Source organism: Harpia harpyja, chromosome 4 (assembly GCF_026419915.1).
Source record: "Harpia harpyja isolate bHarHar1 chromosome 4, bHarHar1 primary haplotype, whole genome shotgun sequence".
Lineage (NCBI taxonomy): Eukaryota > Metazoa > Chordata > Aves > Accipitriformes > Accipitridae > Harpia > Harpia harpyja.
Genome location: NC_068943.1, coordinates 85260279 through 85272544, shown reverse-complemented (window position 1 = coordinate 85272544; position 12266 = coordinate 85260279). Strand labels below are relative to the sequence as shown.

Below are 12266 nucleotides of genomic sequence, written 5' to 3'. Positions count from 1 at the left end.
TCTGCCCCCCTTGGCATTAGCAGGGTTCACGGCCCCTGTTTTGGGGGCTCTGAAGAAAGTGCTTTGGCGGTGCAGGGAGGCCCCGGAGCAGTGCCACAGGGTTTGGGATAATGCTGGCCGGGGAAAAGGCAGCTGGATGGTGACTCAGGGCCTGCCTGACCCCTGCGTGCTCCCCGGAATGATCTCAGCTCTTTGCTGATGGGCTTTGCTAGAGAGAGAGAGACCCTGATGCTGTCGGCAGAGGAGCTTTGCCGCGCGTGGGGTGATGGCTGGTCTTCGGCCATCGCACAACTGAGCATCCTGCCCCATCCCGCTGCCTCCTGTGAGTTCGGCCCTGAGCCGGCAGCAGGCTGGCACGCACCGGCCCCGGGTGCGAGGGCATACAGAAAGCCGGTCGCAGGGCTGGGTGGAGCGGCTAGCGGAGCTGCTGCACGCACCGGGGTGGAACACAGGGAGAAGGGTAAGTAGGGTGAGGGCTGCCCCGCTCGAGGGCTCGGTGCCCGCACCGTGCCGTGGCTGGTGCTGCTCATCACCGGGCCTGACTCGGGCATGAGTCCTGTGCTGAGCTGGCACCGACCTGCCCGGGCACCTCTGCCCTGGGCCGGTGACAGTGCCTGCTCGCCCAGGGGCGGCTCTTTACCGTTAGCTCAGAGCAAAGACCAGGACCCGGTGCTCTTGGCCTTCCCAGCTCTGTCAATATTTGCCGGCGGCAGCACCGCGCTCGGCATTGGTGCCCAGTGCTTCACCTTCCAGGAAAGGGCTGGAGCAGGAGAAGGGGTTTCCTGTAAACTCTGATAAGCCGGGGGAGGAAGGAGTAATTGCTCTCGCTGGTTGCTCTCCTGGGAGCCGCTGCAGGCAGGGTGTGCAGCCGAACAAGCGTGGGCAGCAGCTTCCCCGTGGCAGGATGGTGTGGCGATGGTCCAGGACGGGGCAGCGGGTGGCAGTGGGGCTCCGACCTTGTGCCTGCCCCTATCCAGGGCTGGGAAACTGGGGGAAAGCAGGAACAGGGACCTCTTGGCACCCACCAGAGCTTGGCTCCGTCTCCGCTGTGGCCGTGCTGAGCGTGGTGCGGGGATGCCGGCGGTCACAGGCTGCAACCACGGGACCAGTGGGAGGAAATGGGTCCGGTGCAAGCCTGGGAGCACAGGGCCAGCCCGCAGTGGCCAAACACCCGTGGGGGAGTGGGGAGAGGCTGTGGGCCGGCTGGGGATGGCGGTGAGGGGAGAGGCCCAGGTCTCCTGGCTCTGCCGACTTCACTTGGGCACATCGTTTGTCCATCCACCTTGCCTTTCTCACTGCTGGAAGTCCTGTCCCATCGTGGCAGCTCCAGGAGGGCTCCAGGCACGTCCCTGGGCAGCTCTGGGGTAGATTCGCCTTGCGGCAGCAGCAAAAAAGGGATGGCCAGCCCCCCCCCCCCCCACTGCCACCAACCCCAGGGCCCACAGTGAGGGCACAGCGCCCGGCTTGGCTTCGCTGCTGCAGAGCCCTGAGCGCTCATTACACCTGTGTTCGCCCTCCCGGCACTCCCTGCATGGCACAGGGATGCTCTGCGCTGCCAGGGTGGGGGTGAGCCCCCCACACCAGCTGCCTGCGGGTCCCAGCGTGGTGCTGGTGCCAGGGTTGGCCCCGGGGCATCCGCCCTCGGCTTGGCACTGCCGGCGCAGGCAGGCTCTGGCGCTTTCTAGGAATCGGCTCTTGCCCAAGCGTCGCTGCCGGGTGTGGGAGGAAGCTGCCACCCCCAGGCAGCCGCACCCGGCCCCCCCCACGGCTGCTTCCTGACCCTTGGGGGGCTTGTGCCACGTTGCAGGGGCAGGAGGTGCTGGTTTCCACGGGGGCTGGGCACCGCTGAGCCAACGCCAGCAACCACAGGTTGGCCCCGAATGAGCCCGTTCCCCTGTGCCCCGTCTCTCTGTCCCCGTGTCCCCACGCCCCGGCCACCCAGCATTCCCCGCACACAGGCAGGAGACAGGAGGAAAGGCAGACAGCCCAGATTCTGGAGCAAAAATAGAGTTTATTTCCATTTTTATTGCATATAAAAAAATAGCACGTATTTCTCTGGGGCTCACCCAGCTGCAGCAATAAATACAGTACAAAACACACCGCTTGAGAGCCCCTGCCGGGGCGGGCTGTGAAATTTCCAGTACGCAAATACGCCTGCGTGGGCCGGTGGGAGCTGTCGGCACAGCCACGAGACTGGGGGGCTGTGCTGGGCTCCGGGAGGACAAGACTGTGTCCCGCCGTGCCTTGCTCGCTGCGACAGCGCAGAGCTGCTCCCCCGGGCCAGGAGGTGGGTGCAAATAAGTTAAACTGCAATAAATACACTGAGTTTAGCAGGGAAGGGGGACGGGCGCTGGCAGAGCGGAGATGGAGCCCCCCAGAGGTGCTGGGGCTCCCCTAGAAAAGCCTCATCCTGGGAGGCCGCTGCATCCCTACAGCACCTCTGTCCTCCCCTCCCTCCCTCTTACCTAATGGCTAATAAATATGAATTAATGTAACTATGCCTAATAGAAATAACACCTGTCAGATCTGTCCCTGCAGGCTGCAGCCCAGGCAGGGAGATGCTGCTCTGAAGCATCTTCATCCACAGATGAAGACGGTTTCCCCTTGGCCAGGTGGGACGCTGCAGGGGTACCCGCAGCGCCTTGTGCGAGCCATGGGGAAACTGAGGCACACGCGGTGCCTGCGGCAGCTGCGGGGGCTCAGCCCAGCTCCCGAACCTCGTAGCAGAGATACGCTTTTGTTTAAATATTAAACAAGGGTGATGCTGCGCACAGATACCCGTGCACGGATGCCACCGCAGGGCTGGCTGCCCTGCTCGGGGACCGAGGGGCGGGGGAGCATCCCCAGCCAGATAAATATTAAATAGCGATAAATATTAAATAAGCAGAAAAGCCAGGCTCTCCCGGGGAAGGTCACTCGGGCTGGGACATAAATAAATAGGGTGCGGTGGTGCAGGGCCAGGCATCAGAGGCGGGTGAGGTGCCGCAGCGCCCGGTACGCCGTCTCCAGGAACCGCTGGAAGTTGGCCAGGACGAAGAAGCCGCCGACCTGGTGGTGGAAGTGGGAGGACAAGGCGGGGAGGGGGCCCCGGCCCTCCGTGGGGTACGTCACCGTGGCCAGACCCAGGTCCTCCATCTGCAGCCGGGTAGAAGCAGAGGCATCAGCTCCCGAACCGGGAACGCGGCAGCATCCCGGCAGCGCCTGCGGAGCTGGTGCGAGCCCAAGGATGCAGAGCCCCGTGTCCCTGCCGTGCCCTCCCCATCTCCCCGGGGATGCAGATCCTGTGCATGCCCACCCCGGCCCCCCCGTTCCCCCCTCACCTGCTGCTGGATGTTGGAGGAGAGGTTGGCAGCGTCCAGCTGCAGGGTCTCCACCAGCCCGGTGTGCCCGGGCAGCAGTTCCCGGACGGCGGCGAGGGAGCCGTGGTAGACGCGGAGCCCGTCGCGGATCTGGCTGAAGCAGGCCTCCTGCGGGTGGGCACGGCGTGGTCAGCGGGGCTCGGCACAGCCTGGCCACCGCGCCCCGAGCCACGGCGGGCTTCGGGCTGCCCCAAGCAGCGGTGAAGCCGTCGGGGCTGAGACCGGCCGACTCGTGGCAGGGGTGGGCTGCCAGCACTCACCGCCTGGAAGGTGCGGCTGTGGCACTGCTCCAGCGGCGCCTGTGTGATGCCCAGGTCCTGCCGCACCAGCAGCAGCTCTTCCTCCTTGCACAGCTGGAAAGTGTCGCACTGCGGCCGAGAGGGACGGGGTCAGGGCGGCCGCAGGACCCCGCCGCCCCCCGACACCCCAACCCTGGGGTATGGGACCCCCCCCGAGCCCAGCCAGGAGGATGGAGGAGATGGGGTGGACCTGCCGCCCGGTGAGATGGGGATGGGACAAGAGCAAACCGCGGCGCGGTACAGCTGCCCCAGCCACTGCGTGGCCTGGGGAGGACCCCACGCGTCCCCGAGGGAGCAGCGGGGCTGTGCGTGGTCGCAACCCCTGCGGGTGCCCCGGGGCCCCGGACCTGAGCAGCGCGGCGGGGGGCCGAGGCGCAGGGGACACCACCGGCTCCTGGCCTCATAGTGCTGATAAGGCCAGGGAGGGGAAGGTCACCTTATCTGTGACCCTGCAGCACCCACGGCCACCGTCCCCCTCCGCGGTGCCCGGGACTCACCACCACGCGCTGCAGCGCGGCTACGTCCCCCTTGATCTTGCGGGTGAACTCAAGGTTCTTCTGCAGGAAGACCTGGAATCCGTGGTCTCCCGAGAGCTCGGCCAGCGGTGCCCCGTGCAGCGCCCGCCACGGTGCCCACAGCAACGTGCCCAGCAGCAGTGCCAGCATGCCTGCGGGGACAGCGGCTCAGCGCCCGTCGCGGGGACAGCCCCGTCCCCAACCCAGCGCCGGGGTCTGGGCTCAGCAACCAGATGCTCCCCGGGGATGGCGGCACCAGCACAGCCTGGGGAAGGGGCAGGGACCTCCCAAAAATAGGGAAGAGGGACCGGACGCTCCCTGCGTCCCACCAGCCCCACGGTACTGGGACCACAGGGCAGCGGGCTGTGGGTGTGCAGGTGCAGCGGGTGCTGGGGTGCAGTGGGTGCTACAGGTAGAGTGGGTTTTATGGGTGCTGTGGGGCAAGTGGGTGCTGGGGCTGCGGGTACTCACGGGTGAGGGAGCACATGGTGTTCGGCTTGGTGTCTCCTCCTCTCTGCAAGCGCGGCCCCGGCCCAGCACAGCTCGCTCCTGCCCCGGCTCTGCGCGGCCTCATCGATCAGGGCATTTATAGCGGGCTCCGGGGATTCACACTGATGTGGCAACAGTGACGATTGCCTCATTGTCTTAATCACCAACATGCAAATCCTGGGAGCTGGGTGCTCCCAGCCGCTACCCACACCTCGTTGCTTGCGGGGCTTTCCCGAGGCCGGTGGGCAGCGGTGCCCTTCGGTGCGGCGGCGGGTGCCCAGCGCGGCCCTGGCACCAGGACGGGTGCCGGGACGGTGCTGGTGGTGGTTTGGTGACTCATTAACCTGCTCGCAGGGCTCCCACCTCACCAGACAGGCTGGCAGGTGCCCAGCGCCGCAGGGTCACTTGTGAGTGACCGGGCAAGGGGACGGTGGCTTTTCACAGCCGGCGTCCCTCCGGGATCGTTGCCATCCCCAGCCCATGTGGGCATCTCCCCGAGCCCCTCACCCCGGCGTCAGGACGGGCACCGGCGGCATGACCTTCACGGTGGTGGGACCACCTGGAGGTGGTCAAGGTGACACCCCATCCAGGCACTTTTCCAGGGCCCGTGGCACCCCAGCTCAGCACCTGGGGCCGGATCCTGCCCTGCTAGGTGTCATGGGGCCAGGCTGTGCTCACCATGCCCATGTGCAGCACCGAGCACCCGGCTGTATCGGGGGCCTGACCCCCCATGCCCCCCCCTGCCCCGGCGACGGGCTGTCCCCGCCTGCCCCTTCGGGGAAGCGGCTGCAGGGCAGCCCTGGGAGCAGGGCTGGCTGCTCCCTCTCCTGCCATGCTGACATGGGAATTTTGGCTTGTGCTGGTTCCCGCAAGTGCTTTCAGGATGATCTGCTGGGCCGGTGCCAGCTGGGCCAGTTCCTGCCCGGCACGGGCTGGCCAAGGTGCAGGAGGCACCCACTCGACCCCCAGCCCCATGACCTGGAGGGGTCCCAGCAGGGCAACCCTCTGCCAGGGGGTCTCACTCTGCCACACTGCCCCCCAGCCTGGGTCCCACCACTGCCCTCCTGCAGGGGACAGGGACCCCGTCCTTGCATGCCACAGACCTTGGCGCGCACCGGGATGGGCCGCACACCCGGCAGGGTACAGCCCACAGGGTACAGCCAGCAGAGCCAACCCCAAGGCCCGGGAGCTGCTCCTGCCTCCAGCTGGAAAAGGAACACCCAGTGGCTGCAGCCAATCCGTGAGCACCACCCAGGGCCTCGCCTGGTACGAGGCAGGTGTTAACTCTGAAACCTAATGATGACTTCCCTTCCCAGGACCTAGCAGTACTGAGTGTTCTGCCCTCAGGCTGTGTGAAAGGACCTCAGCAGTACAGCCTGTTCGTGGGATTTCCTAGGAGAAACCCCCCCCACGGCGGTGCGTGTGCCCTCCCCGGAGCTGGGGGAAGCCAGGGCCCTTCTGGAGCGGGTGGCCATCAAGGGGGCTTAGCGTGGTGTGCCCGAGTGCCTGTAGGATCACCCTGTTTCCCAGAGTGGAGCTGCCGTCTCAGCAGGTCAGTGCTTTCAGGAATCGGGGGGAGAGGGGACGGGGATGTGAATCAGCGCCTGGTGGGGCCCAAAGCCCCCGTCAGCTTTCCAAGGAAGGAAGTGGTGGCCGGACCCGAAACCCTGTGGGTGTTGGGGCGCGGGCGGCGGAGCTGGCCTAGCACAACCCCCCCGCCCCCGGCACTGGAGCTGCCCAGCTTGGCCCTGGGGACTGTCCTGGGCACCCGCCCCGCTGCGGTTCTGCCTCGTGGCCATCCTTCCTCTCTGCGGGGCCAGACTCGGGCACCCTTGGCCCCTTCTCGGTGTCTGCCAACAAGCGAGCGCTTCCAGGGTGTCCCTGCGTCCCCGGTGCTGGATTTGGCATCCCCAGCCACTGGCTGGGCTCTCGCCTTCCCTGCTCCGTCCTGGTCTGCTCCAGGGATCCCAGGGGTGGCTCTGGAGCAGGGACAGGCTCCATCCACCACCCTGGAGCAGCCCCACACTTGACCCTCAGCCCCTGGCCACCAGCCCGGCATGGGTGTGCTGGGAGATTCCCAGATTTCCCCAGAGAAGGAGCCCAGCTGGTCCCAGATGCTGCCAGGATCCACCCGGAATGGCTGCATATCCCCTATCCCCGTCAATCTGCAGGGCTGGTGCCTGTGGGGCTGGGGGCGGGGGGGGGGAACGATGGTGGGGCACAAGGAGGACACAGCCTGACCCCCCTGCCTTTCCCGGCAGGGTGAGGGGGTGGTGGGGCTCAGCCCTTTCCCCCATGTGCGTAACTGCGCATATAGTGCCGATGCCGGTAATCCCTGCTCTGGTCTTTGTCTGCAGCAGCAGAACAAAGCGGTTTTTGGGAAGGAGGATCCGCAGGCTGGAGCAGACGGCATCTGTTGGTGCCGGCCGGGGCGCTCCCTGCCTGGTCCCGCTGCTGCCGTCGAGCCCCGAGTGCCCCCGGCTCAGCTCTGGGCTGGCTCACCGGTCCTGCAGCCCCCCAGCACCCCGTCCCTGAGCTGCTGGGACCGGTCCCAGCAGCGCTGGGACGTCGGCTCCAGCCCCCCGGGGGTGCTCTGGGTCAGAGCTGGCCCCAGCTCCGGTCCCTAACCCCGGGGAGAGGAGCAGATAACAGAAATCAGCCCCATGCGCACTCCCAGTCACAACAAAAAAGCCACGGCAGAAGCAGGCCAGGCTGGTGTTTTTCCAACTTTTATTTTAAAAGTCATAATTGAAGCTTAACAAAGTTTGACCCCATTATTGTTGCGAGAGCTGGGGGCACCCGCAGTCCCCGCAGAGCCGTGCTCCTGCGCCTCGCCTGCCCTGGCCCTGCTTCCCCAGGAGCTCCCAATTCATGGGCTCGTCTGCGCCTCCACCGGACTCAGCAACGACTGTGACCACAAGCAACCTTAAAAGAATGTTTGTTTATTGGGGAAGGGGGTTCCCGCCATGGGTGGCAGGGGATGGGAGAGCAGGGCCTGTGGCTGCGGGCCCGGGGAACCCCTGTGCCCCCCTCCCACAGTACAGACATGCAGGTATTTATAAAAGAAAGGCAGACGGGGGGACCGGGGCTGCGTGGGGGAGCTCCGCTCAGACAGCATCTTCCCCAGGGACAAATAAAAAAATACAGCCAGGCCAGAGGGTCACGGAAAACCGTCGTCATCGTCCTCTGCCATCTCCTTAGCGAACTCCAGGTCCTGCTGCTCACGCTCCCGGCGCTCCTGGAAGGCAAAGGCAGAGGTTGGTGGCAGCTGGGGGACAGGAGCCGTGTCCTTCCCGTGGCATCGGTGGCCGCTGGGCTACAGTGCCAAGCGGTTTCTGGCAGCAGGCTGCAGTGACCCAGGTGAGATCTCACCTCTGCAGATTCCAAGTCCTTGTTGTAAGATTTGGGTGGGAACCTCATGGCCTGGAAACAAGAAGGGAGAGGAGAAGCTCTGAGCTGAAAAACGCCTCAACTCTGTCCCGCTGTCCCCTTCAGCTGGGCCCTGCCAGCCCCTCGCCCAGGGACCTGCCACACTCACCTTGACGGACATGTTGTGGATGTCGAGGCAGAAGGAGATGCGCTGGTGAAACGCCAGCTGGGGCTCCCGGGTGGAGTAGATGTCGATCATTTCCTTTGACTGGACGTAGCCCTTCTCGTGATTAATGCTGGCCTCGATCACGCCGTCCCGAATGGCCTGCAAGCCGGAGGGCACGCGGTCAAGGCACCCGCTGTCTCCGAGGGCTGAGGCAGCAGTTTAGAGTGAAGGGAGGAGCTGGCTGCTGTGACAGGAGCGGTGGGCTCAGGACACAGCGCACAGGGAGGGGACTTGGTGCCCTGAGTGTCCCCAGCATCCCCTGGAGGGGCCTCAACCTGAAACCGGCGACTGCCCCAGGAAGGGAGCGCTGCAGGGACAGGGCAGAGGCAGCCTGGCAGGAGAGCGAGGCCAGCTGCCAGAACCAGGGGCTGTGGGCAGCCCAGGACCCAGAAGGACAGGACTTCATATGCAGCTACCTTGGCAACGATGAACTCCGCATCCTCTGGACTGTCCAGCTGCAGTTTCTGGGCAATATCCGCCAGGGAGATGCGAGAATAGGAGAGGCTGATCATACGAACACCTGCGGGGGAGGAACGAGAGTGGAGCCCCCCGGGCCGGGCAGCCCCGGGCCCACCAAGCCCGTGGCATCGGCCATGACGGGGTCCCCAACCACTGCAGCGGCAGTCTCCTACCTGTCTTGATGACGTTGTGCCTCAGACGAATGATCAGGGTGTAGGTGCCGTCGGCCTGGAACTTGTCCCCAAACTGATCGAGGACTTGGTTGAACTTGGCCAGGTTCCCTGTCCTGACGGCTGGAGGAGAGAACGTGTTAATGGGGGAAGGAGCAAGGACCGAGGCGCGGCGGGGAAAGCAAGGCAGGGCTGACTCCCAGGCCTGCCATCCCCTCCTCCCCAAGTGGAGTCTGCAGCTGAGTCCCATTGAGGGGAGAGGAGAGAAATCCCCACTGCTCCCCAGCCCGGGGCTTCCCGCTCCCTCAAAGCGCCAGACATTGTTGTGAGGGACTGAATGCGGGCAGGAGCGGCCTGTCGTACCCTGAGTCAGGAGGAAGTAGGGCATGAGCGACCGCTTGAGGGAGGGTTGTCTGAACTGGAGCCTGTCCGGGATCTCCCCGAGCAGCAGTTCCACCACGATGAGCAGCTTGTGCACCTTGAGCAGAAAAAGACCGTGAGTTCCTGCGGGCCCCAACCCTGGGGCAGCTTCCCCGGGGACCCAGGAGGTACCGAACCCCAGAAGCTTCCCATCCCCGCTCACCGTCTGCTTGAAGCCGACGGCTGTGTGCTGCGGTGCCTTCCGCAGGGCATTCGTCATGGTCCTCCGTGCCTCTGAGTACTCCAGCTGGATGGCCTTGATGCGCCCTGCGGTCACACGGGGCAGAAGGCATTTGGAAAAGCCACCGAGTGAATCCAACTGGACCCACCCGGATGGGGCTTCAAATCCTGCCTGGAAGGCCCATTTCCAGCTGCTCAAACGGGTTCTCTGGGGAGCCAGAGCTCTCGACCTCAGGTGCAGGCCGGGCTGCCAGCACCATGCGGGACCCTCTGCATCTCACCTGTGTAATAGAGGTACCGAGCCCACTCGTTGTTGTTGGCCTGCTCGGGAAACACGGACTTGGAGACGAGCTTTTCTGCTTGGTCGTAGAGGTTGTAGTGAAGATAGTTCCTCAGCAGCAGGTTCAGGAGGGTGGCTTGCCCGTCCGCATCATGGCGCAGCGTGGCTGTCCGTAGCCGGGCGTGCAGGAAGCTGCAGGAAAGGGAGAGAGCACGTCAGGGAGGAGGAAAGAACCAGCCCTGCTCACCAGGGCACGTGGGACCAAGCTCAGGGAGAGCCCGCACGCAGGACCCACCCTACCTCCTGACCACGTCGAGTTTATTCAGGAATTCGTAGATGCGGGAGTGGTAGTAATAACATTTTGCCACCACTAGGTCAAGGGCCCGGCGGTTTTGGGAACTGATCTTCTGCATCAGGTCGTCAGACACTTTCTGAGCCTGCAGGAGGGGAGCAGAGGTCAGAGCAGAGGGACTGCTGCTGGGAAGAGCAGAGAGACTGCCAGGGCTGTGGGACTGAGCCCGGGAGCTGCCTCCGAACACAGCTGAAACAAAGGGGAAAGTGTGGTGCCGCAGACAAGCAGGTCCCTGAGGCTCTCCAGACCCCGTCTGGTGCAGGAGCACCACACAAAGAGCTCGGCTTCAGAACCAGCAGCTCAGCGAATCTCACCTCCGGGTATCGCTTGCTGTTCATCAGGTAGATGACGAGAAGCAGTTGGAGGTAGGTCTCCACTTCTGGCAAGAGAGGGGCTGAGGCCGCCTTCCCTGTCCGCGGGCGAAACTGCAGCTCTGCTTCCGTGTCCATGGACTGGGGGGAGAGAGACGTGCTGGATCCCCATCCCGCCAGCGTCACTGCCGCCTGCAGCGAGGCCTGTCCCCAGCCTGTCCCCGGTGACAGCTCTGCTTGAGGTGTGAGAAGAGAGCCAGCCCAGGCTGCTGGCACTACAGTCCCATCCCTGCCAAGAGCTGCAGCGACCCATCTCATCTCATGTGCTCTCCCGAGCAGCTGGGCTCTGTGTCCCAAGTGTCTCCAAGCCCTTGCTGTTCCTGGTGCCCTCCCGCCCCGCACGGCCACGCTCCGGAGGCTCCTTGGTGTGGGAAAGGAGTCCCCTCTGCAGCCGGTCACCTCTCCCCATCCCCTGCCACCGTACCTCCTCCAGGAAGCCGAGGAGGAAATCCCGCACGGTGCTGTTGGAGGTGAAGAAGCCATTGATGGCTTTGTGAAGCACATTGGAGTTGAGTCGGCGGGAGGTGGAGGGCAGAGCCCGCAAGGCACGCAGGACGTAACGTGGCTCCTTCCCCGACACGGCCTTCTCCAGCTGCTTCACGTGCTCTTTGATATCTGCGGGAGCAGAGGGAACACACTGTCAGTGGGCATCTCCCACAGGCCTCTGCCGAAGGACGCACCAGAGCAAAGCCGGTGCTGGGATCTCTCCGGGTACCAGGTGCCCCGTCCTGCTGCTGTCGGTCCCTCTGTCCGCTCATGGGACCGGGGCTGTGCGGCCTCGGTGTCCCGAGTGACCTGACGCGACCCCGCGGTTGTCCCTGCTTGGAGCAAGGGGCTGGAAAAGACCCCTCCAGAGATTCCTTCCCCCTCGTTCCCCCTACGGGCTCCAGCCTCCCTCTGCAGCCCCACAGGGTCCCACCGCAGCATTTCTGCAGCTCCCCCTGCCCCTCACAGGGACTCTCCCACCTCCCTTTCCCTTACAGCCCCCCCCAGCTCCTTTTCCCACACTGATCCCCCCCATTCCCCTCCTCCGACACCCTTTCCAGTATCTCTCCCCCACATACACCCCCCACCCACCTTCCTACCCCCACACTACCCCCTCCTCTACAAGAATCCCCCTCCCAGTGCTCCCCACCCCCCTTCCTCCCCCAGCTCCGCCCTCCCCCCCCCCGGGGAGTCTCCCCCGAGCTGACCCCCGTCCCTCTCTCCCTCATGAACCCCCAACCGACACCCCCCTCCCCCAGATCCCCGTTACGATGACCCCCCTCCGGTGTCGTCCCCCCCCCCCGCCCCTCACCCTCCAACGTGATGGCGTCAAGCTCCCGCTGCGGTTGCCGCTCCCCGGCCGTTTCGGCCGCCGCTGCCTCCTCCTGCATCTCCACGTCGGGGGGGGCGGGGGGCGGCCCGTCGGGGGGGGCCTTGGCCTTGTCGCCGCGGCGGCGGGACGCGCCCTCCTGCTTCATGGCCGGGCGCGCCGGGGCCGGCCGTGACACTGCAACAACCGCGGGGCACGCCGGGAGTCGCCAGGCTCGACTAGCCGCACCTGCCTGAACCCGCCAGGCCCGCGCGATCGAGCGCCGAGCACGACACATTCTCGGCTCTTTCCGAAGCGGCCGAACAGCTCTCGGGTGTTTCCGGCCGCGCTCTCTCGGGTGTTTCCGCCGGACGCTCGGGTATTTCTGTCGGTCGCTGGTGTGTTCCCGCCCGTTGCCCCGCGCATGCGCAGACGCTGCTGGCCTGCCGCCCTGAGGCGAGGTGCGAGGCCCGGGCTTCTGCC

At 65.2% G+C, this 12266-nt stretch overlaps 2 protein-coding genes across 2 annotated transcripts; both read right to left on the bottom strand.

Annotated features, from left to right (window-relative positions):
- Positions 1–2005: 2005 nt before the first annotated feature.
- On the bottom strand, positions 2006–4831 carry CSF3 (colony stimulating factor 3). Its single transcript, XM_052785423.1, has 5 exons — positions 4645–4831; positions 4156–4325; positions 3620–3727; positions 3321–3467; positions 2006–3135 (listed from the first exon to the last, which is right to left on the bottom strand). The coding sequence occupies exons 1-5, from the start codon at positions 4745–4747 to the stop codon at positions 2965–2967; spliced, it is 699 nt and encodes a 232-aa protein (XP_052641383.1). The 5' UTR covers positions 4748–4831; the 3' UTR covers positions 2006–2964.
- A 2544-nt stretch (positions 4832–7375) lies between these two features.
- PSMD3 (proteasome 26S subunit, non-ATPase 3) lies at positions 7376–12004 on the bottom strand. The gene is made up of 12 exons (XM_052785409.1): positions 11787–12004; positions 10914–11104; positions 10433–10570; positions 10067–10203; positions 9768–9958; positions 9470–9573; positions 9250–9364; positions 8890–9009; positions 8674–8777; positions 8201–8356; positions 8035–8085; positions 7376–7900 (listed from the first exon to the last, which is right to left on the bottom strand). Exons 1-12 carry the CDS (start codon positions 11950–11952, stop codon positions 7823–7825), a joined length of 1551 nt encoding a protein of 516 aa, XP_052641369.1. The 5' UTR covers positions 11953–12004; the 3' UTR covers positions 7376–7822.
- Between the last annotated feature and the right edge of the window lie 262 nt (positions 12005–12266).

Excerpts from the sequence above, each read along its gene's own strand:
- CSF3 (XM_052785423.1), bottom strand. The coding sequence starts at position 4,747 with ATGAGGCCGCGCAGAGCCGGGGCAGGAGCGAGCTGTGCTGGGCCGGGG. Across the intron at positions 4,326-4,644 it reads CACCATGTGCTCCCTCACCC|GCATGCTGGCACTGCTGCTG; the intron begins GTGAGTACCCGC and ends CTGTCCCCGCAG. Across the intron at positions 3,468-3,619 it reads ACAGCCGCACCTTCCAGGCG|GAGGCCTGCTTCAGCCAGAT; the intron begins GTGAGTGCTGGC and ends GCCCACCCGCAG.
- PSMD3 (XM_052785409.1), bottom strand. The coding sequence starts at position 11,952 with ATGAAGCAGGAGGGCGCGTCCCGCCGCCGCGGCGACAAGGCCAAGGCC. Across the intron at positions 9,959-10,066 it reads AAACTCGACGTGGTCAGGAG|CTTCCTGCACGCCCGGCTAC; the intron begins GTAGGGTGGGTC and ends CCTTTCCTGCAG. Across the intron at positions 7,901-8,034 it reads AGGACTTGGAATCTGCAGAG|GAGCGCCGGGAGCGTGAGCA; the intron begins GTGAGATCTCAC and ends TTTGCCTTCCAG.